The 25,698-nt window shown below is 38.8% G+C and overlaps 2 protein-coding genes and 2 non-coding genes across 4 annotated transcripts; 3 read left to right on the forward strand and 1 right to left on the reverse strand.

The window, feature by feature from the left end:
* Window positions 1-216: 216 nt before the first annotated feature.
* On the reverse strand, window positions 217-7,706 carry rab13 (RAB13, member RAS oncogene family). Its single transcript, XM_042489876.1, has 8 exons — window positions 7,198-7,706; window positions 6,437-6,497; window positions 6,046-6,106; window positions 5,839-5,916; window positions 3,305-3,394; window positions 2,995-3,060; window positions 2,812-2,862; window positions 217-2,693 (listed from the first exon to the last, which is right to left on the reverse strand). Exons 1-8 carry the CDS (start codon window positions 7,319-7,321, stop codon window positions 2,622-2,624), a joined length of 603 nt encoding a protein of 200 aa, XP_042345810.1. The 5' UTR covers window positions 7,322-7,706; the 3' UTR covers window positions 217-2,621.
* A 1,720-nt stretch (window positions 7,707-9,426) lies between these two features.
* rps27.2 (ribosomal protein S27) lies at window positions 9,427-14,099 on the forward strand. The gene is made up of 4 exons (XM_042490683.1): window positions 9,427-9,489; window positions 9,985-10,093; window positions 10,749-10,859; window positions 13,831-14,099. Exons 1-4 carry the CDS (start codon window positions 9,484-9,486, stop codon window positions 13,857-13,859), a joined length of 255 nt encoding a protein of 84 aa, XP_042346617.1. The 5' UTR covers window positions 9,427-9,483; the 3' UTR covers window positions 13,860-14,099.
* On the forward strand, window positions 10,503-10,633 carry LOC121946389. Its single transcript, XR_006106013.1, has one exon. It is a non-coding gene; the product is annotated as a small nucleolar RNA SNORA13 (small nucleolar RNA).
* LOC121946390 lies at window positions 12,166-12,297 on the forward strand. Its single transcript, XR_006106014.1, has one exon. It is a non-coding gene; the product is annotated as a small nucleolar RNA SNORA13 (small nucleolar RNA).
* Window positions 14,100-25,698: the final 11,599 nt, after the last annotated feature.

Genomic DNA, 25,698 nt, shown 5'->3' on the forward strand with positions numbered 1-25,698 from the left:
TTATAAATAATTCTTAATTTATTAATGTATTTTGTGCACCACCGAGAATTTGCTATTTTGTTGTATGCTTGCTCACATACCAACAATAAAGTTATTCTATTCTTGTTTTGAATTGAGCGTCTAAAAGCAGGGTGTTGTATGATTGTAAATACTTTTGAGGTAAATGTTTTTTGTTTTTTTTTTACAAAATTCATGAACAAGGTATCGTTCAGATAATTCAGTTCAATCACATTTATTTTACCCTTTATCACAAATCCAAATATGCCTCAGGGGGCTTTACAACATATACCACCCTCTGTCCTTGGACCCTCTCAACAGGTAAGAAAACGCTCCCTCTCAGAAAACCCTTTAGCAGGACAAGCGTACTCTGATTATGTAATTGTGCCAACATACATTTTCAAACTACACACCCATTATGTTTACTGTTTGGCTTTTTTATTCAGCAAGCGGCAGGTCTGTAAACTACATACAAAATCTTGTGGCAGGTCTAAAAAGACACTGAATGTGAAAAAAATGCATAAAAAGTAGATACAAGAAATACAGTTTGTCTGTCCGGATCAGATGAGCACCTGTAATTGGAGTCATTTCGAATGATCTGAAATTACCCGAACAGGGAGACTGTCTCGTCAGATGGAGCTAATGTGTGGTAGTGTTTAGTAAGAGATTAACCAGGCACTTCAGATAAAAGGCATTAAATCAATTGAAAATGAGGGACATGTGAGCGCAGCTGCTCCCCCCACATCCTGTCCATTCACTTGCTTTATCCATCACTCTTTCATCTCTCCACTCATCTTCTCATATTGCACTTATCTCTGTTCCTATCGTCCACATTCTTCATCCATCTGTTCAAACGAAGCTTGTTTACCGCCAGTGTTTGTCTCCGATTCAACTCCAAACATCAACATGTTTAATTCATTAACCGGATGAGCGCGTTTTCAGCTTCTCATATTATATAACCCGAAAAATTCCTTTTTTTTCAGGGTCTTTAATATTAAACGGCATCTGCTGCTGTAAATTCTGTTGAATGTGTGGAAATACTGAAACACTTCATCAATTTAATAAAGATGATAAAGACAACCTGATCACAATGAAATATAATGTATAAAGCTTAATCTTCAGTCTATGTGGGGATGGGGAACAAAATGTGTCCCCCGTCTCTCATATGGCAAAAATGGAAAGTTAGCTTGCTGTGCTGTTGATGTCATTGTTGAATTTCTAACAGTGAGCTAACAAAGTGAAAGTGCATTTGTAAACAAAGGCGTTTTATGACTTTTTAATTAATTTACCAACACTGTTCAGCATTTAAACCATCTAACAGAGTCTATGAGACGCCCAACCACAAGCCTGCTATGTGTACTGTGCGTGAATCAAAAGACTTTCCATGAAAGCCTTCCTCTGCTGCTGACCTCCTACAAGCCACTACTGAATGCGCTCACACATAAGAAATGAATTAAACGGTTCTATTAAGCTGTGATTTGTTTACAAAGCTACCCAATTAAAAAAAACACAGCTAAAGTTTGTTAATAACATGAAGCAGTGCTGTTGTAGGAATGATAATGTGGTGATAAACCAGAGAAACACACAGCCGAGTCACCAGAGGAAATGCTGGGACTGAATTTACATTTCTGCAAACAATGGATACGTTACATTTTTATATGTCATACATATATTAACCTTTGCGCAGTGATGCAGTATATGAGCTGACTTTGTCCTCAGTAGGTGGAGGGGATAGTGGATAGCACGACAAGATGCCTGACAAGCTGCAGACCACTGTATGAGACCAACAAACAACAAAACCTACTGTTATTTTGAAGGAGAAATCGCCATTAAAGCAGTTGCTTTCATCATGACGTCACTGCGTTTCCAGCCAGAATAATTATACAAAAAGCTGACTTTTTTTTTTCTTTTTTTCCTCAAGACACTAATGCGTTGTCAGTGGCATTGGAACCACCGAAAACATCATCTTGTTTTTATTTATTCACTATGTTTAACGGATTTAACTTTGTTTTTGTCTCTGTAAAGTGACTTTGAGCATTGTGGTAAGCGCTCTATAAATAAAGTGTATTATTATTGTTATTTATTTATTTTCTCACCATAACCAATTGTTTTTTGGGGCCTAAACCTAAACACACATTAACCACACCATGGTGAACGTTAGGTTTAAACTCCACATAACACCGTGCAAATGTAACGTATCTGTGGTTTGCAGAAATGTACAAAGTCATCATTTACTCTTGCGATCAGGTTGGAAATACAAGGCAGAAATAGAAATGTTCAGCTTTACTAAACATTGTGGGAGCTGCTTGGTGAAATGCACTCACTTTGCTGCATTTTTAGGACATAAAACTAACAAAGGACATGTGGCGGGGGATTTGTTCAGTGGGAAACACAGGCAAAAATACTTCAATAATATTTCAGCTCATTACTCTTCTGGTAAAGTACACTTTTGGTGAAGTACAAAAGTAATTTGGGTGTAAAAACTTTTAGGACCTGTGTGTAGTTGATATGTGCACCCACCAGATGGAGACAGAGAATCTGCTGTACTGTATCACCGCCCAGTAATACTGACGTGCTCTTGAATTTGTATGGCGCTTTCTTGTGTGTGCTGGCCACGGTCACATCTAGAGAAGAACACATTTGGAGGATTTTTTCTCTGAACTGCTCGTGATTTTCACCTCCCGACCTGTGGGGCCCTGTCAGACAAGGAACACAGACAAAGAGAGTGTATTACAGACGTGTGTAGAATTACATAAAGTCTTAGATTTAGGGAAGAACAAATGCTCCAGTTTGGCGTTATTTGGAATAACTTACTGGTTTCTTGCTGGATTTCTGTAGTATGTCACTTGCCAAAGACAGAAAAGACTAAAGGAAACAAAAATACAAGTTTAGTCTGCAGCATTTGTGTCATATTACTACATCATTGCAAAACACGTTCATCAGCAGAAGTATAATAACGAACAAAGAGAGCTTGTGAGTTGGTACATCCTGGCTCACCTCCTCCACGTTTATGCTGGACTTTGCACTGGTCTCAAAGAACCTGATCCCATGATCTTTTGCCAACTGTCAACAACAGACCACATTACAGTTGGTCAGGATATGGCTCATAATCACTTCCTGCTTCTTATCTAAAGCACATGTAAAGTGGATAGATCAAAAACATGTGTGACACACTCCCCTCCTCAAACAGTCACCTCTATATGATCCGTTTCTCACAATGAACCTTTTTGATCAACTATCACATTTTCACACCAATGCAGCAAAAATGAAAACAATACATCACACAGGGAGTAGTTAAGTTTCTCACCTTTTCTCCCGTCTCTCTGGAGACTTTCCGCTTTGCTTCAATGTCGCACTTATTACCTAGTAACATTCGACTGACTCCAGCTGATGCATTCTGGGAAAAGAGGAATGCAGTTAATTGATTAGGATAAGTTGAGTTCTTATCTACAAGGAACTGTGCTCAGCTGAGGGTATGTTTATGATCAAAGTGAAGAAAAGCAAGCATTTTTGCATCACGTCCGATCTGAACAGATCAAACATATAACATATAATGAGCTGCACTGACATCAGCTGCTCTGTAAAAAAAAAGTCTGTATTTAACTCTTTGAAACCTGAACAAATAAGATTAATTTCATTAAAAACATGAAAAAAAGCAATGAGTAACTTCACAAGAAATTACTCAAAAATAAGCATGACATTAGTACAAAGTTACAAGAAAATTATCTGAAAAATAGCAAAAAGAAAAAAGAAAAATTTAAACAAACAAGAAAATGGCCTGGGAAAAAGTGCAAATAACATAAAATACAACAAATTCTTTCTATAACTTTAAATGTATAATTATAGTAATGAGAACAGCAGTTTTATGGACATTTTTCCACTAGTTCTTCCTTAATTTTCTAATAATTTTCTCTCTCTCCTTTTTCCTCTTTTACAAATTTCATGCATTTTGCCCAGCATTTATTGCTAAACTGCCGTTTGCTTTCGCCCTGTGTATTTGAGAGAAATCAAAACAATTTTGCTCACATTTTAAAGCTTTAAGTATTTTTAAAAAGCATCTCAATGCTGCACAAGTAAAGTGATCATCAGTCTTGGTTTCAAAGGGTTAAGACCAGGATATGCTCAAAGGCACAGTTACAGAAACAGACCCTCTGAGTAAAGATTAGGCAGGTGGGTTCTGATGTTGAAGATACATTAGCATATTTTAAACCAGTTTTGGTAAGACTGCAGGTATGTGGCTATGCACAGAGGCATCTCTGTGAGAATGCATTTAAATTTACATTACATTCAAATAAAACAGAGAAGAGAATCAAATCAAACAGCGGCTCTAGACAGGCTTTATGTCTTATCTAGTCAGCCATCGTAGCTCTCACAAATTTGGCATGCGGGAGAAGTTTCAGTCCTACAACTTCACTGCTAGATGCCACTAAATCCTTCACACTGGACATTTAAAACCTTCCAGTTTAAGGGTTAGATCACGGTTATATCTACACTTGCAGAGTTTAGATTTGACTAATCTGGATTGACAAATATCTACATATGACTGCAGAAACTTAAAGAAAGCAGACCAAATTTTGCTATTGGAAGCGTTCTGGTTTCCATTTGTAGTCCAAGTAACATGACCAGTAACGTTTGAGCGGCAGGTAGACAGTCTGTTGTGAGAGGAAGAACGCATTGGCCAAAATGCACTCTTGGAACCCATCAGCTATCATCTGGTGACAATTTAGCGTTTTAGAAAATGTATCTACATTTATATGCAGGTATCTGTTTGTAGAGATTTGCCAAAATGACTGGCGCATGGAAGATAAAATCTTGGCCTGAGTATATCCACTTTCTGTACTAGATTTCCCAAAATATTGAGCCCCTGAAGCTTATTGTCATTAAGCCGATAACCAAATGGCTCCAAGACTGAAAATTGATCTACCAAGTTTTTTGAAATATTTGCCTCTAGATAACAATTTAGAAGTTTTTTATACACCTTTTGGTCTTTAGCGTAACAATCAAAAGCTGTTTAATGAGAAAGAACCAAAGAATTACACACACTGATGGTTACCTTTACTCTTATTTTATCCGATCAAAACATCATTGATAGAGTGACTGTGTGCGTCCTGCTAGAACAGTGGTTAAGATCATACTGCATAATGCAAGCACAACATCTCTCTTAGTGTTTTACATCACTACTTAACCATTTATTGTCACAGTGGGTGAGATTCTTTGGTTCCTTCTCATCGAAAGAAATCAGCCCTGAAACTTCTGCTGCCTCTAAAAAAATGGAGCTGAACAAAAAATATACATTTAAAAACTAATAAGAAACAATATCCCAGTTATCTTCATGATAACACAGAAACCTTAATGTGGAGTTTTTATTCAGGCTTTTTCATTTAGGGGTGAGATGATTAGTTGAGTAACAGATTAACTGATTGATAGAATGTTAATCTGCCATTACTTTGAAAATCAATTGATTATTTCAGTACTTTTCAGTTATTTGTTACCTTTTAAAAAGTTATCATTATAAACTAAATATATGTGGGTTTTGGACAGCACCTCTGAATTTTTTCATAATTTAAAGTGATTCATTAATTGAAAAAATAATTGACAGATTAATCGATAATGAAAATAATAGTGAGTTAACTAGAAAGAAGTTCATGTGAAAAATATGGGTAAAAAAGTAAATTTGCTATTTGTGTGATTTGTGTGAATTAACCCTTTAAAAGCACCAGTTGTGCAATGACCGTGCCTTACTGTTACACTGACTAAAGGCCCACACTGATGACTATAATATGTTTCCGCCTGACTAAGCACTATTTTTTGAGTATTTCCTGGCTGCGGAAACAGTCTCACTTCTTTGATGCTCTTCATCCAGTTCTGGATGTTTTCGAAGGACTTTTCGTCTGTGATGTCGTAGACCAGGATGATGCCCTGACACAGAGAGAGAGACAAAGAGACAGGATTTAAGGAGTCAGTCAAAGGTACAGAGCGAGCACAAAGGGACGGTGATGTCAGCCATGATTATCCAGTCTGCTTGTTCTGCAGGCGCACTGCGCTCACCATGGCTCCTCTGTAGTAGGCTGTCGTAATGGTCTTGAACCTCTCCTGCCCTGCTGTGTCCCTGCACAAAACACACACAGTCAAAGGGAGAAAAATGATGCATGCAAATTGTGCAAGAATTTTAAGATAAAACTGTGAAAAAAAAAAATTGAGAAACGATGCACATAATGTGCATTTTACACTGCTATAAGCTGAATCTCTGCTGCTGCAGCAACACCCTCATAAGACATGAAGTGACTCTGTGGCAGGCCATGTGTGAGGGATACTTGGACAATAAACCCTGTCATAAAGTCCAGATTTGGACAACAGGAGGGAGGTTCCTCTTTCCTCTCAGGGAAAATAAGCCAAAGGAGAAAAAAAATCAGAGAAGCAACCAACTGTCATCTCTCACCAGACTTGTAGTTTCACTTTCTTCCCATCCACTTCAATGGTTTTGACTTTAAAGTCGATGCCTGGTGGGAGCAGAGAGGAGAATAGTTGGACAGAGAATGAGTTAAATGCCTCAGATATGAACTAAAAACACACCCACACAAACACACACACACACACACACACACACACAACCATTACAAAATATATAGGTCAACCTCACACAGGGTGGAGACTAATCCATGGTGATTTTGACCCCTCCGTGCACTCCCATCCTCAAACACACATACAGGAAAGACCCTGGAGGACACACTGAGTTTGTCTGCTGGATGGACAGGCCAACAGAGACAGACAGACAGACAGACAGTGAGGGGCAGAGGAGGGGGTTGTCCTGTGAAAAAAAAGTGCATGCCAGAAAGCCAACTATTCATCTGGGAACATCGAGATGGTAAAAGAGATAGGAATGAGGGTGGGTGGACCTTCTGAGAGCCAAGTGAGAGGAATGAGATCTGAGGGAGAGATGGGGGAGAGGGTCGGGGAAGAGATTGAACAAGAGAAAAACATTCAACAGGAGATTAAAAAAAACCCCACAACAGATAAGAGACAAAATGGAAAAAGAAACGAGAGAAAGGGCACGGACGTGTTCTGACATGACTGCAATCTAGGAAAAACCAGTTTGTGCAGCGTCAAATAGAGGAAGAATAAACTGTCAACAATAAGAAAACATTTGTCATGTCCGAAAAGTTTCCAATCATAAGCTGGTGCACAAATATAACAACGTACCGATGGTGGAAATGTACGTGGAGTTGAAATTGTCCTCAGCAAAACGAATGATCAGACATGTTTTGCCCACTCCGCTGTCCCCGATGAGTAACAATTTGAAAAGGAAATCATACTTTTTCGCCATGGCTGGAGCTGTTTCCACAAAGTTAAAATGAGAAAAGTTACGACAGTCTTTCTTTTGAAGCACTTCTCATCGACTCAACTCTCCAAAAATCTTGGCTGTTATTGTGATTAAAAGGCTTTAAAACTCCATGTAGCGAGCGGTTCCTCTTTTCCTTTTTTTCTCCCAGACTTGTCACCGGTAAATTCCGATCCCCCTCAGTGCCTCCGTGCTGTTTGGACTGCGCCGGATGAAGAAATAAACTCCATCCAAAGTTGAACTGTCTACTGCCGATCAGTCTTCAGCGCTAGTTGTATTAAAGATTCATTTTGCTTTCATCTACAAGTCCATATCACTCCGTTTACACGCGCACCGGGGTGGCTACGTGTTTTTTCTGCCTTCAAAAAAAAAAAAAGCTTGCCGTCGGCCCAGATCCCGGATCCACTGAGAGGCTACGTAGTGTGGGAGTACTTCATGGGAGTAACGGCTCAGAGCTGCAGGTCTGCAGCATCAGCACAAGGTGGCGCCGTTTGATCAGAAAATGATACACCTGAGACGATTTGGCAGGTAGTTACGTGATATCAAAGGCCGGAAGTGAGAGCTTTTTGCTTTTATTTACTTTTTTTTTTAATCAAAAGACGTTCAACTTTTGCATCTTGAACTTGAATATTGTCAACAGAATCATTAACATAAAAATAAAGCAAATAAAAAACTAAAACCAGAAAAAGACAACAAAAGCAAAACAAATCAAACATAAAGATAAGTTAAATTAAGACATGCGCTACACAGAAGGTCCACTTGAGGTTTTTAAAGAAAGTGCACACATTAATACTTTTTTTTGTGAGGAAGTTGTTGACAAGTTCTGTTATATTTCCAAAATAACAAGAAGCGTTTTACTTTAATTCTTTTGCTTTTTAAGAAACTCTGCAAACATTTTTTCTACATGTTTGCAAATTTTATTTATGTAAATTACAAACAATACATGAAGCATACCTTTCCTTTCCTATTGTCTCTGGTTCTTTTTGAAATATTTATTGAAAATAAATTTTTAAAATGTATGTGAAGATATTTAAAAACTGAAATTTAGATTTTGCAAGATTGTAATGGATGGAAAAACTCTATAACAGAGCTGTATATCTTTCAATGTAAGACTTTGTTCACCGTGAGGGAATCTGCTGTGCAGCATTTGCAATACAACATTAGAGAATGATGATACAAAACATGCAATATGAAAAGACTACCATAAAGTTGAAAAGTAATGTATAGAAAATACAGAATGCAATATATATCTATTTAAAATATAAACTAGATGACAGTACAACAGGTGCAAATATAAGAACTGGCTCACAGTAAAGTTGAAAATATAAAAACTAACTAACAATAAAATGCAAAGAATACAACAAAAATAAACAGTACAGTGCAAGTAGGTGAAAACAATTTATAGGCTACCAAATATAAATTACAGGCATATACAATAACACAAACAATACAATAAAAATATCTGTCCCTTGTGTTATTTTAAATTTCTATTTTAATGGCTTTAGATTACTTTTTGTGGTGCTTGTGTTTTCAACTTTATATATGCAGCACAAATCCAAGCCAATTTCTAGTGTGAAAACTTACTTGGCAATAAACCTTTTAATATTCATGACTAATATAAATATTAGAAAATATTTATAATGTCCCACTGACCAAACAAGATCATACTTTTACTTAAAAAATGTAATGGCTAAATTTAACTGTTTTACTAACTACTGGAAATCCAACACCTAAAGTGTAGATATAATTTACCTGTATGGAGGTCAACATAAAGGCTACTGCACGTGTCAGGAACTAGTTACACATGCAAATTTGGGTAGTTGAAATATTTTTTATTGTTCTAATATTTATTTCGGGACACATACGTAATTATTGTTCTTGGTAATTAACAGTTAAATGTTACACGAAAATAAAAAGAATTGTAATTAATTAAATAAATAAAGCTTTTATTTGGTGTTTTATAACGAAATGCGTTTGTATGCAGCTTACAGGTAGTTGGACGTAAACACCCACAAATATCCACCGAAATAAACGGTTACCTAAACACATATATCTTTTAAAAATCCTGACTAGCTGTCTTCCTGTGGGTCTTTGCCTTTCCGGTGCGTCGTCAGTGTGATTTTCCGGTGAGGAGCCAACACGCAGACATGCCTGTGAGTACCACTACGGTTTTTATAGTAGCCATCGATCGTGAAAAAGTCTCTTGACGGGTTTAATTTAATAACATATAAAGCTGTATCTTTTTTTCTGTTGCAAATAAACCGTTTTTATTGCTTTTATATTAACGTTAGGCTGTGTAAAATGCACACAATATGGCGAAACACGTGTTCAACAAAGCAGCCCACGCGGGCTCTTTCAGGATAACAGTCACATGTTGATTTTTTTTCACAGGGTTTAAACATTTTGTTCTAGGATATCGTCGTATATAATTTCAGTTCAATCACTGTATATCTCCAAAAATATATTCTGCTTAGTACTTCTACTTTCGTTTTTATCGTATTTCCTCGAATTTGAAAGCAGTAGAGATCTCGACCTTTGTACTCTGTAATCATGATGTAAAGTTGATTATAACTCTTATCAGAACTGTTATATTTAAGTAAAATGTAATTCAGTTGTCATCGTAACGGTTGTTTTTGATTTCCTTTTAGCTTGCAAAAGATCTGTTGCACCCAAGCCCTGAGGAGGAGAAGAGGAGTCACAAGAAAAAACGACTCGTTCAGAGTCCTAATTCCTATTTCATGGATGTCAAATGTCCAGGTCAGTTTGTTTACATGGCAGTCTGGTTAAACTCTCAAAGATGATTTAGAGAAGAAATTAAGTAGAAATTAACGTGAGAGTAGGCTACTCAAGTACTGCAACTACAACTTCATATTAAAGTACTGAGACTTTTTTTTATTTTAGGGGAATTTTCTTTTATGTAAATACTTCGGATGTAAGAAGTAATCAAGAAATTATAATAAGAAATTGTTTTTTTTTTTTTATTATTTACGAAATTATTTAAGTACATTTTATTACAACAGAAATTGTATTTAAAATTTAAAGTCTAAATGCAGGACTTTTAACTTCACTATTTATAACTTTGTTATTGTAATAATTGTATTTACTTTTTGAACTGAAGCAAATCTCCCACCGCTACATTAGCCCTGTAAAAACACGTTAAAATATTTGCCTTTATGTGTTGCCCTTTCATTGTTTCCTTAGTGATTGGGGTGTCAAATAAGGCATACAGTGACACTTGCGACTGTCTGTTAAATGAGTTACAAATTCTCTTTTACACAAACAGCTGCAAGGACACATGAGCAATCAAAAGTACGTTTGACTATGTAATGGTTATGTTAGCAGCTGGCCGTTCTTCATGTAACACTTTGATGGTTGTCCGATCCAATGATTTGTTTATGCATGTTGTCCGCAGGTTGCTACAAGATCACCACAGTTTTCAGTCATGCTCAGACTGTAGTGCTGTGTGTCGGCTGCTCCACAGTGCTCTGCCAGCCTACAGGAGGGAAAGCTCGCCTCACAGAAGGTAACCAGCGTGCACAGTGGAACAACAGTTTACCCACTCATGTTAAATACACACGTAGCACAACACGTTAAAGCCCTAACAAACGCAAACAGATACATACTGTAGATGTCACTTAATGCATAAAAGATTCTACTTTCTATTTATTAGTGCAAGTATTATGCATGTTTAATAAAAGATCATTAAAAAATTATAATTGTGGGTTTCTGTATAAATATAATTAAATAACTCATGACAAAAGCACCTTGTGTCCCTGAGCAATACAGCTCTGCAGAGACGCAAAACTAAGACTTAAACCCAGCCTGTACCCATGTCTATAAGACCCAACCTGCCTGAACCTGACTGTTTTTGACAAATTTAGTGAGACAGTTTGACCCCAAATATAAAAATATATATTTTTGTTCTTACCTGTAGTGCTATTCATCAGCCTAGGTTGTTTTGGCGTGAGTTGTTGGGGCTTGGGGATATCGGCTCTGTAAAAAAACAAACAAAAAGCAGTCTGTAGAACAAAACAACAAAAGAAAATCTCAACAGCAATGTCTCTTTCATTGTGAGCAGTTTCATGTTGATTCTGTTTTCTTTCTACTGAGCTGACATATCATCTTGTATAAGGATGTGTGCATCTATTCATGGATGAGAGACTTTTTTTGACTGTGCAAAATATAAACATAAATGGCGCCTTCTTCAGCTGAGCTGTAACATTAGTTAGCTCTGTATTGCAAGATAAGTTAGCAGAAGATGCACACTTCAGTACACACAGAAGAAGAAGGAAGAACTAAAATTCTCAGGTCTGTCGGTGAATTATCTCGAGTAATCGGATCATGATTTCTTTAAAGTGACATTGCTGTTGAGTTTTTCAAATGCAATTTTTTGGCACTTTGAGCGCCACAAGCCGAGTGCCATCTACTTCCATTATATTGGAGAGAAGGCAAACATCTCTCAACCGATATCGCCAACACTTTGCAACTCACACCAAAACAATCTAGGTTTAGACACAGCACTACAATTACTACAATACTGACCCTTTAAGACCCAGAACTATGTATTTGTGTTATGCCATCCATCAGGCTAATCCATCGCATCTACTTGCAACAGATGACTCACATTGGCAAGGCCGGATTATCCAGCAAAATAACAACTTCTAGGGCCCCAAAAGCCCCATTTCAGCGTTTTTTTTTTGTGATTAAATTGATTTTAAATTTTAAACCTGAACCTGGCCTGAGCCCGGAGCTATAGGCAGCAAAATGTTAAATGTTTAGTTGAGCTTGCCGGCTTGGCTGTACAGTACACCTTTGTGACACCATATACTTGCCTTTGTGTTGCCCTTTCATTGTGTCTTTCATGAACAGGGTGTCAACTAAGGCATACAGTGACTCTTGTGGTTGTGACAGAAATTCATCATCACTGATCCATTTCTGCACAGTTAACTACAAGTACAAATCCTTTTTCATTCAGGCATTTGCTGAGCTTTCATTTAACAAGAACAGCAAGAAATAGTACAGAATGGCTGATCCTTTATTTTGAACAAAAGACGGGTCCGTATTGCTTCACCACTCGGTGTAAATTGTAGAAGTGATACTGTGTACAGGATGTTAGTGAAGTGGCAGAGCTTAAGGTCAAGGTTTGTTTTCACTGACGCTCTAACCGTCCCACCCACTCTGTCCTGCGCTCTGCTGCCGTGGTAACCAAGTGCTTCTCAATGCACACTGCTTTGAGTTACTATTGGTGCAGCTGCAACCCTTGGCACTAGAACCACTTGTTTGGAGGTGATTCAGTCTTTGAAAAGGCAGAGTTTTAGTGTTGTCTTATCTGTTATATCCTTGTCAGTTAATACATCATCGCAGTTGTATAGAGTGGCTTTGTACGGTCGATCCCCATTTAAGATTAATACAGAATGTCTACATACATTTCTTTCAGTAAAGGTGACAGGGACACATACACACAGTTGCGAGTTCATCAAGTATACCCATCTGAACGCACTGCAACATATCCTGCCTTTGTGAAGATTATTCAGACATTCAGAAACTTTTCAAAGAACTGAGCTAGAAAGTTCATGTTCAACCTCAAAATAGTAAAAACACCCTCGTGCCGTGTTCCATTCACTGCGTAAGTCAAAGCAGGGAATAATGTCACACCTGAGTTGAGTGTTTTGGTACAAGTTTGATAAAAAAAGATGCAGTTGAAAAAAGTTTTATATCGCAATATATTTTCTTGCAATACTCAACATATTGCAGCACGTATAAAATCGCAATAATATTGTATCCTGACTCAAGTATAATATCACATTGTGTGGCCTCTGTTGATTCCCAACCCTCATGTCCACAGCTGGACGAGGACTGTGAGTACGACTGTTGGAGATAAGACACAGATAAGACAGAAGTGGTAATAAACATTATATCACTGCAGCTTTCAGGACTGTTGTTGCGCAAAGCAGCCATCTTGTATTTTAGGTTGGACTTTACAGGGGACATTCTAGTTGAAATTTCCAACTTCATGGTGAAAATAAACATGCCACTAGCGCTTTCTGTTGCTTCTTAGTTTTCCAGTGTCACTTGTGCTCGTCGGCAAAATTCTCCAGTTTTATGCTTCATTCTCCAGTTAAAAAGTCACTGATTATCTTTAGGTTTTGGACCGACTGTTGCACAAAACAAGACATTTAAAGATGTCTCAAACATTACCAGTTTTCTAATATATTTCAGGATAAACAGTTAATTTATTGGTAAACATACTAGACAGATTAATCAGTAAGGCAAATAATTGTTAGTTGCAGCACCAATTATGTTGTGTTTTACAGAGAGGGATTTCTAATATGCTGTCTTTCCTCATTGATAGAGCACGGTGGACAAAATATTAGTTACAATACAACCAACTGCACCACAAATCTATCAAAAACTTAACACAAAATTCAGTTTCTTATATTAGTTTCTGTTGATTTTACTCCTAGATTGACTACTTTTTCCTCCTTTCTCCTCAGGATGCTCTTTCAGGAGGAAACAGCACTAGTTTGGTCAGATGTAGCTGGACACGGTCGAGGAGGAGAATGAACAGCGCTTGATGGACATCGAGTAACACTGCCATGGAGCTGATGCAGCAATGAGGAAATGGAGAGTGGGAATACAAATCTTGTAATATAATAAGTGTCTCTCCAGAATATGCACAGAGAAATGCTTGAGCTCCCAACAACAGCACATTTCCAATAATTCATTTCTCTTAATAAACTTAGGTTGTTCTTTGGTAAAATAATCTTGCATGTTTGTCATCCAGTTTGTTCTTTTTGCCTCATGAAGGTTATTTGATGTTATTTGTTTGGGAAAGGCTCTTATCAGCTCAGGTCCCCTTAAAATGTGCTGGTAAAGATGAGGGCATTTGAGGACTCGCAGATTCGCGGCCTTGAGTTTTTTTTACGGCAAGTGATTTGCATTAGTTTGCATTACACCCTCAGTGATTAAGCACAGACTTTTACAGGAAGGTGAGCCTGTGCGATAAGCCTTGGCAGATATTGTCCACCAGTTGCTCAGCACTATAGATTTATGCAAATTTCCTTTTTAAACACTAGACGAGTTCTAGGAAAGGAGACACACTGTGGCTGAAATTACAAATTACATCCAAGAAACTGCCTTTAACTGCAGTTTAACTATGTGAAAAGCTGCATTTTGTATAATTCAAAGTTGATGGATGTGTGTTGGAGCTGGTGATAAATCCATAAAACACAAATATGCCAAATTCATGCCACAGTGAAGTCAACATTTATTTAAAGATAGATAATGATGTCATCAGTACCTGCTCCAAAGTCAGTGGTGTTGGTGCAGCGCCTGCTGTCACAGCGAGCGAGGGCTGATTCAGGGAAAGCCATCGCTGGCTCTGCTTGTTTCCTGATGCTTGTAAAACACAGAACACAGTGATTAGACACTAAATGTCATCGTTAGGAATGATTGTGAATTCACATGTGCTTGCAAGCTTCCTGTGAAAATGATAATGTGAGATGAATTCTTGTGAAGTTGCAGAAACAATCACACTAGCTTGGTTGGAGATAAATCGGCTAAAATCATTTGTGTCCTGCAGTTTACTCGCAGCTTTGGTTTGGGCTTGCAAAGTCTCAAACTGCAATGAATTGTACACTGAAGAAATTAATTTTATCAGAGGGAGTGAATGATAACTTTCTTGTTGTTATGTGACATTTTTCTTTGCTTGTATTATTGGACACAGCCTACAAATAAATGATAAATAATGATTCTGATGTACCACCTGGTTACTTAGTGACTAAAACAGGATGAACATGTCATTCATTCATTCATTTTCATCACACATCCAGCAATAAACTGCTCTTTCTAATTTATAGCGAGCTGTCTGCAGACTTTACAAACTAAAAGTGGGATTGTTTTTGGCAAAAGCTGTCATTGCCACTAGCTATAACAGCTAGGAAGCTCATTGTCTCTTAATGGGCAAATTCATTTTTTTGCATAAACTAGAATACATAAATCATTTTTAATTGGTTAATACATCCATCCATATTTGCCGCTTATCTGGATACAGGTCGCATCAATTTAATTAATTACATCATTAGGAATAATTGATAAATACTGCTGGGAAGTGCTGCAAAAATATGATGTTATTATAGGCCACAGGTTCCCTACAGGTTTTCCATCATACGAACTAGCATGAATGTGAAACGGGTAATAAATAGTATTCTATGTGGTAGTTAAAAGGTTTTAAAGGGGAACTACGCCCAATTTTGAAATTCATACATTATTCTATGGTCTAGCACAGTCCAAAAATATAAGTAGAAATGAACAACACTCCCTCAAATCCAAAACCTAGGTTGCTCGAACTCACGTGTGATGTATAGGGTATAAATTCTGGAGTTGCTCCATAAACAGTGAATTTGGAAGATGTTATAGATGAATGGCAAACACAACAATTAAATAAAGCTTGTCTGGGTATATAAAAAAAACAGTATGTGAGTCCACAAATTCAGGCTCATATTCAGTGTCTATGGAGCAGCTCCTGAATTTATACCGATGACATCACAAGTTTGAGGCCTCTGTAGTTTCTGGCGTTGAGAGAGAGAGAGAGTAGCTCATGTTCACACATATTGATTGTACGTTCATAGGCCAAGGAGATAACATTGGAATTCTTAATCTAGGTGGTGTTCCCCTTTAAAAAGTCTTAGATTTAACTTGCTGAATCCTGCAGAAACCCTGTCACGACATCCTTATCCAGTTTATTACCCAAACAGATATAATCTGATGAAGGATTAGGACAGAGCCCTGTGCAGTGCGGTCGTGACAGGAAGTGCTATTGAGGAGCTCCCCTCCAAGTATCAGGGCTCAGACGGCAGGCTGTCCAGGCTACAGCTGTGGTAACAATGACTCAATACTGAGTTGAGTGCTAAGATTGAACAGTCCAATCTTTTCTTTTAAAAAAACACGTCTACAGATAACAGCAGCAGTTGAAACAGATTGTTTGTCTGCAAGCAGAATTCACACCAAGACTGCAGATGCACAGATTTCATACTGAGTCACTGATTTCGCTTTTAGCAGGGTTCCCATACATTCCCATGTGTGGAATTTCCAAACTTTTCCATGACTTTTTAAGGATGCCTAATAATTTTTTTTTTCCTTTTCCCACTTGCCCGGTGTTTTTCAAATTTAGCAGATTTAACCCTTTGAAACCTAGGCATATGGACTTGATTTTTCAAAAACTGGGAAGAAGGCAATTAGCAATGAAAAAAGAAATTAGTAAGAAGTACAAGGAAGAAGATCAACTGAAAATCAGTTAAATAATATAAAATAAAATACAATAAATGAGAAACAAAAAGTAAGTTTCAAAAAATCAAGACTTGCATTTTTTTACCAACATTTTAAAATATGTAATTATGATAATTATAAATATTTTTCCCTGAGCTTTTTCTTTTTTCTCTTGACATTTTTCCTTAGCTTTTTAAAAAAAGTTGTTGTTTTTTTTTAATCTAAAATTTGTGCAACATTTCTTAGCAAGCTTGTCATCGCCTTTTTTCCCATGTTTTTTTTAAAGAAAAATCAAACCTGCCTGCTCAGGGTTCAAAGGGTTAAATTCTTGTGAAAGGAATCTGAAAGCAGCATAGGAAAAATGATGTTGCTCCAGGTTTCAAAGGGTTAAACTCATTAAAACATAATCTCAGCTAGCTGGTGTACATATAAAGAAAAAAAACACAGGGAGAAAATGATGAAACGTGTGACTGAAAACAAAACTTAACACATTGACACATATTAAAGCTTATTTTTGCTGTCAGCTACGAATGGATTGTTACCCACACAAGATTAATTGTGTTGTGATAAGTTTTCTACTAATTCCATGACTTTTCAAGACATGAAAAATGTGGCAGTGAAATTCTACGACTTTTCCAGGTTTTCCTTGACCATGGGAACCCTGTTGTCGGTACTCATGACACTTCAATACACTCGGGCTTATTGAGGAGCTTTGAAAAGCTGTGTAACAAACTTTGCATATATGTCCGTATTGGTTGTTTGTGACTCACTTTGAGGGATGAGAGCCATTCCTTGGTATGCACAGGAAGCTCAACTCCGGGCTGAAGACCAGTTAGGGACACGCTGACCTAAAGCAGTGGAACTCGGCAGGTAAAGCCGGACGCCTGGTGCAGCTGCGACAGAAAGGGGACTGACTGTACAGAGAGGCTCAGAGAAAAAATGCAGCTGACCCATCCTGAGAATACAGACAGAGCACACTTTGTTTGCACGGTTTAACATTAAATAGCAAAAGAGATTATAAAGTTATCTACTGTTTGTTACTGGTGTTGTGATCCTCGTGAGGTGATATTTTCAGCACTAACTGTGAAATGTTAAGTTGTAGGTAGGGGGTGCTACAGTGCAGTGTCTAAGGGTGCAGCCTCCCTGTAGCTCTTTGATGAGGTGCATGAAGCTGAAATACATGAAGAGAAATAGGAATGACAAAAAATCCATATTGGTGAGATTTCTGGTTATTCTGTAGGTCATACTTTGGTTTATCATGTAAAAAATGCAAATTGCAAAAAGGCAGAAGAAGCACTGACTGGTGTTTGTGCAAGGCTGTTTAGTCGTGGGGTCATTCTTCAGAGGTTATTATTCAAATATTTTTTATTTGATTTTATATTATAAAAATCACGACAGTGATCAGTAATAACATAAAGGTAGATAGTTGCTAGACATTGCAGTCTGGATAGTGTAAAAAAAAAAAAAAAAAATATATATATATATATATAAATATAATATAATATATAAATACCACGGGGTTCTAATACTAATAGTTTAAGTTAGACATTCCTGCCGCCAACTAGCTGCATATGCAAAAAAACAGACGTCTCTATGCAAAATATCAAGGCCACGCCTCTTTTTTGGGGGCAGAAAACCAAAGGGCACACAGTGCAGTAATATATTACAATGTACTCTTGTATATATAAATATTAATATATACATATATATTAAAAACTTTTTTCAGAATATTCTATTAATTTCAATTTTTTTCCAGGCCTGGAAAACAGTTTTTATAATTACATAACTTTTCCAGGAATTTCATGACTGTGGGAACCCTGATACAAACATAAAACTACAAATACTAACAGTACCTATTATGGGATATGCACACAGACAAACAAACCAACCAAAAAAAAAAAAGATGGGGGAAGGAGTCTAAATTGTACTAACAAGGAGGAATTCGTCTCAAAATATATATATCAAAAAATATTGGCTCCGCTGATAATTTTGTTACTGATCTCATCTGTGGGACTACACCAAACAATGCAGCCAAAGGGTCAGGGTGGATATATGTCACACATATGAGACAGTATTAAATGTACCTGTCCAGAACGGGGGTCAGTTTGGGACATAGCCGTCTTTCTTCAGGGATGAAACAATATCAGCAGTGGAGGGCTCCAGTTTTAACCTGACGACACAAGACACTGTCACTCAGACGCACGACTAACCAAAGCAACAAACTCGGTTCTTTTATCTGTACATGTTTATAATCAGTCTCTTCTCTCAGGATCTGTTGTTCTTCTCTATCCTGTCGTGCACCATCCCTGCCCCAAGATGCTCTAGGGCTGCCCTGAAAAACCTGCTTAAACACCAATTTGCACCGAGGGACAAATTTAGTTTGCTGTTTGCAATCCTTTGTTGTGTGACATGTAAGCACAGTGCATTTGCTGAATCGGACTGGTTACAGGAAGGACATGCAGGGAAGTGCAGTCACTGAGGGAGATGTTAGCGGGGTCAACTGGCACACCTAAAACTCTTTGTCCTGAACACCGAAAGATGCAAGCTGAAGTCATCCGTGCCAGGTCATCTCTGAGTGGGAGGCAGAGGGGAGGACGAGACGGGAGGATCGATAGCGAAGGGCAGAAAAATCATTCTGAGACATGGCCAGATGAGTTTTTACTGTATTGATCTGAGCAGTTTGCATTCTCATCCCAGCTTTAAATCTGGCAAAGTTGCAGAATGAAAAAGTAAATTGAGAGAAGAGTGGGGAGAGAGACAGAATGAAAAAAGAAGCAGAAACTGTGTAAAGATTACAAAAGTGTACAGGAGAGAGTGTGGGGGCGAGTTAGTGTGTGTGTGTGTGTATGTGTGTGCTTGTGTCTATGTGTGCGGGGAACTATTGTACAAGGTTGTCACAGAAGGGCACCCTATGACAAAGGGAAGACAGGTTGACGTGGGCCTCCAACGCTGCATAGGAATTTAATACCCTGAATAGACGCACCAAACCACACAGCAGAGACCTCGAGTTCAAAACAAACACACACACACACACACACACACACACACACACACACACACACACACACACACACACACACACACACACAACCACACACAGAGAACATTTTGTTTGTTTGAGTTTCTCCTTTGCAAAGGACAGAGTCATTACCCATAATTAGCATCCAGTGCACAATTAACTGACCTGAACACTGATGAGCAGGGTCTGTCTGACCCCAAGTCTCCATGGCAACGGCCTCCAGCAGATCAAGTGCCAGTGTCTGGGCCAGTTGTCAGAACCCCCTAGGGGTGCGCAGTGACAAGCCGTGTCCTGTCACATACTGACACAGAGTGCCTTGCACAGGGCAGATGGCATCTATAGTACACAAGACAACAAAACACAGCGGTTACAAAAAAAAAAACCCAAAACAAAACAGACTTCTGATTTCTGGGTAAAATATATTTTCAATGCTAGAATTTACTCAATCTTTGAGGATAACTGTTTTTTTGAAGCCCTTGTTTAAAACCCCTCCACAGGTACAGGTGAGTGTCAGGGAAACACATTTGCATTTTTTAGGACACTAAGAATATGATCTGCCCTACTCTGCCACTCTAGTACTCACTGCCTTCCTTGGCTGGATTGGTAAAGTTAGCGAAAGGAGTGGGATTGGTTGGGGTAAGAAAGTCAAGGTCAGAAACAGAGTAAGGCGGGTCACATCTTTGCTATCTCAAAAAACCCAAATTTGCATCAGGGACACATCAGGAGATTCTTATTGAAGCACATCTTTAATCTCAGTGTTCTGATTCAAAGAGGGGGCTCCATCATTACTTTGTTGCCTATATGCCATACACAAATACACATACATACACATTATTTGTAGCTTTTCTTCAGTTTACACATTTTATCTCCTTGGTCTATTTCTTTGTTTGTATGGTTTTATTTGTCACTGTTACTCTGTGTACATGCAGCTCGTAACTAACGTAACTAACCAATTGCCCCTTGTGGGATTAAAAAAGTTGTTTTGAATTTAAACATACACACCTTCAAACAGATGAGCATGCGCACATGGAATGTGGTATTCATTTGAAGATTAAAAACAACCCAAAATTGGATTATAAAAATGATTAATGCCAAAATGCAGGTGGCAATTGGATAGTAAAAACACAGCTTGCAACACACTTAGTTTAATTTCTTATCGTATCAGTAATGACTTTGATGACTGGTTGAACCGTATCATAATCAGCAGGCAGATCGCATTATCTCCCCATTTTCCCCCACCACTTGCAATTATCCTGAACTGTCTTGGCTACGTGACAGGATCCTGTTTACCGTAAACTGCTGCGAACATGAACCTTTGTGCTTCATGGAAACACAAAATGTGAGTGAAAAACAGTTTAAACCACACTCACATTGCACTTCATAGAGAGACTGAAGAAGAAAAGAGACAGCAAAAGAAAGACATTGTGGTTGGACAAGTTTGACGTCTTCAATGTCTAGGTAACAGAAGATAAATATGATGAAATGTGAGTGTAAGTGTGGGTCCCCTGTGGGTTACATAAGGGTGGTTGTAAAGGTTTATGGTGGATCTGCTTTGCTGCATCACACAGAGATGCCCCCCCCCATGAGCTTTACAGTCACAAAGTTGATAAATTAGTGAAAATATACTTAAAAACACACACAGACAACTGTGCCATGCAGACAAAGTGCATGCACATACACACATATGCACACGAGCTTGCATGCACGCTGAAGAAACAGGAGAGCGCACACACACTCTCTCTCTCTCTCACACACACACATACACACACACACACACTGCACAGACCCCCGCAGGATTGTGGGTCACTGTGATGGATGCTATCCCTGAATGGCCGCGAGTATTAAAAGCCCGGCAACCTGGTAGGAACAATCAGTCATGTCAGTTTGTCACAGCTTGAAATTAATCACTCCTGTGTCTGTGATCATTTCCTGCATTAATTATTCTGACCATGTAGCTTAAATAGTCTGTGTGCTGTGAGTGTGTCTGCCAGCACCATGTGTGAAAGAACATTTAGGAAGATGAAGAGGAGTTTGAGGAGTTACTGAGTCACAGGGAGAGATTGTGAAAGTGCACCCCCCTCTGGTCATGCCCTGTTAACTGCAGCCCTACAACCTTTCTCCATAACATGGCAGAAAGGAGAGGAGAAAGCTGCAGCAGGAGGGTAAGGATTGAATAACTTCTAGAGTGGGCTATTTCAGGGGTAAAAGTATCAATATATTATATATATATTTGTTCAGATCATTACACAAAGCAGTGAATAGTGTAATGGAGGGAAATGAGTTGGAAGGAGAAAAACAGGGTGGCAGAGAAGAGATGTAAACAGTCTGTTCCAACCTGAGAATGTTTGAGCACACTTCTTTGTGTTGGCTAATCGCAGCCTAACTCCTAATGGATGAGGCAGATAATGTGATAGGGCTGTTGTCAATAGTTTTGCATGGGAGAGAGGCTCAGAAAATGTAAATATATAATCACTCGCCAGATGCCACACAGTTATTTTTGTTAGCCAAGTTGTTACTGAGTGTGTTTACACAGGCAGCAAATGGATTGTTTCCCCTGTCAAAAAAGTTCTGCAGTTGGAAAAATGCAGTTGATGAGTATACTCATACATATTTAAACCGGTAGCTTACACAAAAAACAAATACATTTTGTATTTGAGCAATGATCTATAAAAGGATGTGTAATAGGACTTGCAAAAAAGGATATATATATAAGAATATTAATGTCTTTGTGACTGCATGTTCTATACAAAAGTTCAATTTAGCTCCTTCATTTATCCATTCATTCTATTCGTTCATTGTCTATACTCTATACTATTCATTTCTACTCAGGGTCATAGTGACCTAGCATCTAATCCGTGCATGCATATGGTGGAAAACTGGGAACACACAAAAACACTAGCAACAATAGACAATTTACAGTCTGCTGTCCACCTGACCTACATTCCTCTGGAAAGTGAGAGCTGCACCGCAGCAGCACAATGAGACAGACACAAACACCACATGGAAATGCAGGAAAAGAAAACAAACACCATTATTATCTATGTAACACAAATAGCCTGATTTGTGTTACATTATAATAAAACCTTGTAGAACTGTTGATAAATACAGTAAAGTAGCAAAAACAAAATCATTTGTAACCCCAAACAATCACTGTCATGACTGATGTCACCTCAGTGAAGTATGATTCCAAAAATAAGGCAATCTTCACCTTTATACAGTTTTTTTCCCACATTACATCATGAGCCACAACATCAATTCGACTTGAATGCCCAATTTGTACAACACTCAAGTGTATTCCTGTTGGATTCACCCAATCAACAGCTTTTTTTGGAGCTCATTAAAATTAAAGAGTCAGTGTGAAGGACATGCTGATTGCTAATCAACAGTTTCAGAAAGGCATGCATGTGTGTCTTTTTGTGTGACTCCCCTTTCTCAGCATCCTTTCTAGTCCGTGTAAGGAAACTCCCCTCTGATACAGACAGACGGTTGCTATGGAAACCCACATCACATTTCAGGCAAGTAACTGGGCAGGGATGGAAGGAGGAAGAGAAAGGCGGGTGGGTAATAGCACAGAGTTCAAATGAATAGGAAATTCTAATGTAATCCTCTGTGTGTGTGTGTGTGTGTGTGTGTGTGTGTGTGTGTGTGTGTGTGTAAGTCTCAGCGTCTGTCTATGCAGTGCATAAGTGTGATAAGCAGAAAAAGGTGTAGCTCTAGCAGCAGGGAGGCCAGATCGAACAGAGCAGAGGAAATAAAACTAAATGAAGAAACTTGCTGTGCTTGTGGGATACTGGGACTGAGGGTTTGGTTCGGACCGGAATGGGGAGAAGGGAGAGGAGGGAGGAGGGAAGACAAAGAAGTCGGATAGCTACAGCTCACTCCCAGCCTCCTCTCCTCTTTTGATGGCTGATGGTTAGTAGCCTGGTGAGGCCATCCTGATGACGTGAGCTCCACATTCTGTTTGGCTCTCTGTATCACTCTGAACTCGCTGCTGCTTTTCCAAAAATTAAAATCCAATCTGGGCCAATCAGGGATCCACACTGTAGCTGGCAACATAAGCAGCCAATAAGGGAATGCGTTGTAGCTGATGACGTCAAATGCAGGCTTGCAGAACAATAATGGCGACTCCCGAAGCAACAAGCGATAACTCTAACGTTAGTAAACACAGCAATACATGAAGTTATTGCAGTAAATAATAACAATTAAACAAGAACAAGAGTATGCAGTTGCAGAGTTTCTTGGAGGAAAATAAGTTTTTGCAGTTTGTCCAACTGGATTTTGCAAAAGTTTAATTTACCAAGTGGCTCTGTTGGTTTATAGGCTGGGGATCTCGGCCAAGCAGATAACAATGCTTCTGACATACAACAAGGTTCTGCCAGCTGGTATTCGGCAGAGATGCTTCAGCTAGTTGCTTAATGAGAAATTGTGAAAAATGCTGGCAACGCCAGTGTATTGCGAAAAACCTCTATGGGATTGTTGTCTAGGAGGCACACCTCACGAAAAAATGGTAAACATAAATGAATTGTATTTTTTAGATATACTGTTAATGTCCAACCTAACAACAAATTTGGATAGTAGAGGCTAATGCTAATGTCAGGATTGGCTGAGGGAGTTTGTCTGTCGGGTGTTTGGGTTGGCAGCGAGTCCAGACTGATACAGAGAGAGAAACACAATGTTCAGCTCATGTCATTAGGATGGTCTTAACAGGTGAGATGATTAGGGATCTGAACTTTTAATACTTATAAACACCAGGTAATGGACACACACAGTTCTTATAAAAATGCTCCCAGATGGCTGATGTAGAGAGATAACTGTAGAATGGCGCTATGATGCTAAAAATATCTCATTCGACTTGAACTACAGTCTCACCTGGATGCTGAGAGTCAGACGAGTAGCACTGCTGGCATGCTGCTGACCATTCGTAGACTCTAATTGGCTGACTGTCTCCACATTCAGCTTGTCCACATCCTCCTCCAAGAGGCCAGAGGCCACAACTTGGGGCCTACTTCATACACAATGAGGCATGACACTCTGACAGAGGGCAGCGCCTCAGACACAGAAACCTCGAACGAAAGAGAGAGAGAGAGAGAGAGAGAGAAAGCAACACAGTCAGGGAGAAAAGAAAGACTGAATTGGTAATTAAACGTATGAGTGGCACCGGGGCCTGGCTGAAAGTATAGTATGCAGAAGAGTTACAGGTAGCCGAGTTATGTCAGTGCAAGTGGCAACAGCAGAAGTCCTGTCAGGGGAGGACGCAGAGCACAACTCCCCTGTGGCATCATTAAAAAACCCCACCGTCTCTCCCTTCATCCCGATTCAACTGAACAGCCTGAAAAATAGATCAATTAACAACCTCTGCTCTATTACTCCCTCTCTCTCTCACACACACACAGGCACGTCCCCGGCACGCAGCCTGAGGGGAGTGTGGGCGGCCTGTGTTGCCATGGAGCTCATATTGTACTGGCCCGTTTCTGTGGTGATGACGACAGGGGTATATCCTGGACCCCCCCCCCCCACCTGCACAGAAGCCTGAACCATGGGTAACAACATTTAAAAACAATTACACAAATGTCAGCTGATAGACAAAAGATCTTCAATGCCTTATCAAAAAAAAAAGGACAATGAACTTGCTCTCGTGCAGCAGCCAGCTCCCTGAGGACCATATGAGCAGCACTTCACCAACTGTATCGGTCCTTCTAGGAGGGATCAGTCCCTTTCATTAAACTGACTGGCTGGAAATATTATACACAGACTGTTTTACTGCATTATTCCTGTTTGGGTGCAAGCCAAACTTCTTAGATCCTGGCATAAAAACTACATAAAACATTTATCGATTTCCAAAAATTAAAGGGCTGCAGTATAGTGAGGGTGTGTTAGATTTTAATGCCTTGGAAGCTGACTGCACACTAAACTAAACCTTGGATGGATCAGGTAGACATTTAAGAGCCTGTAATCTGATCTGTTGTGCCGACCACCAGCACACACATTAATATCTTTATCCACTATCGCTAATGGAATGTCAACATTACCTCCATGATTGTGTATGTGTGAGAGAACACACACCCTTTATCCCTAC

Source organism: Plectropomus leopardus, chromosome 7, assembly GCF_008729295.1.
Source record: "Plectropomus leopardus isolate mb chromosome 7, YSFRI_Pleo_2.0, whole genome shotgun sequence".
NCBI classification, from domain to species: Eukaryota; Metazoa; Chordata; class Actinopteri; order Perciformes; family Serranidae; genus Plectropomus; species Plectropomus leopardus.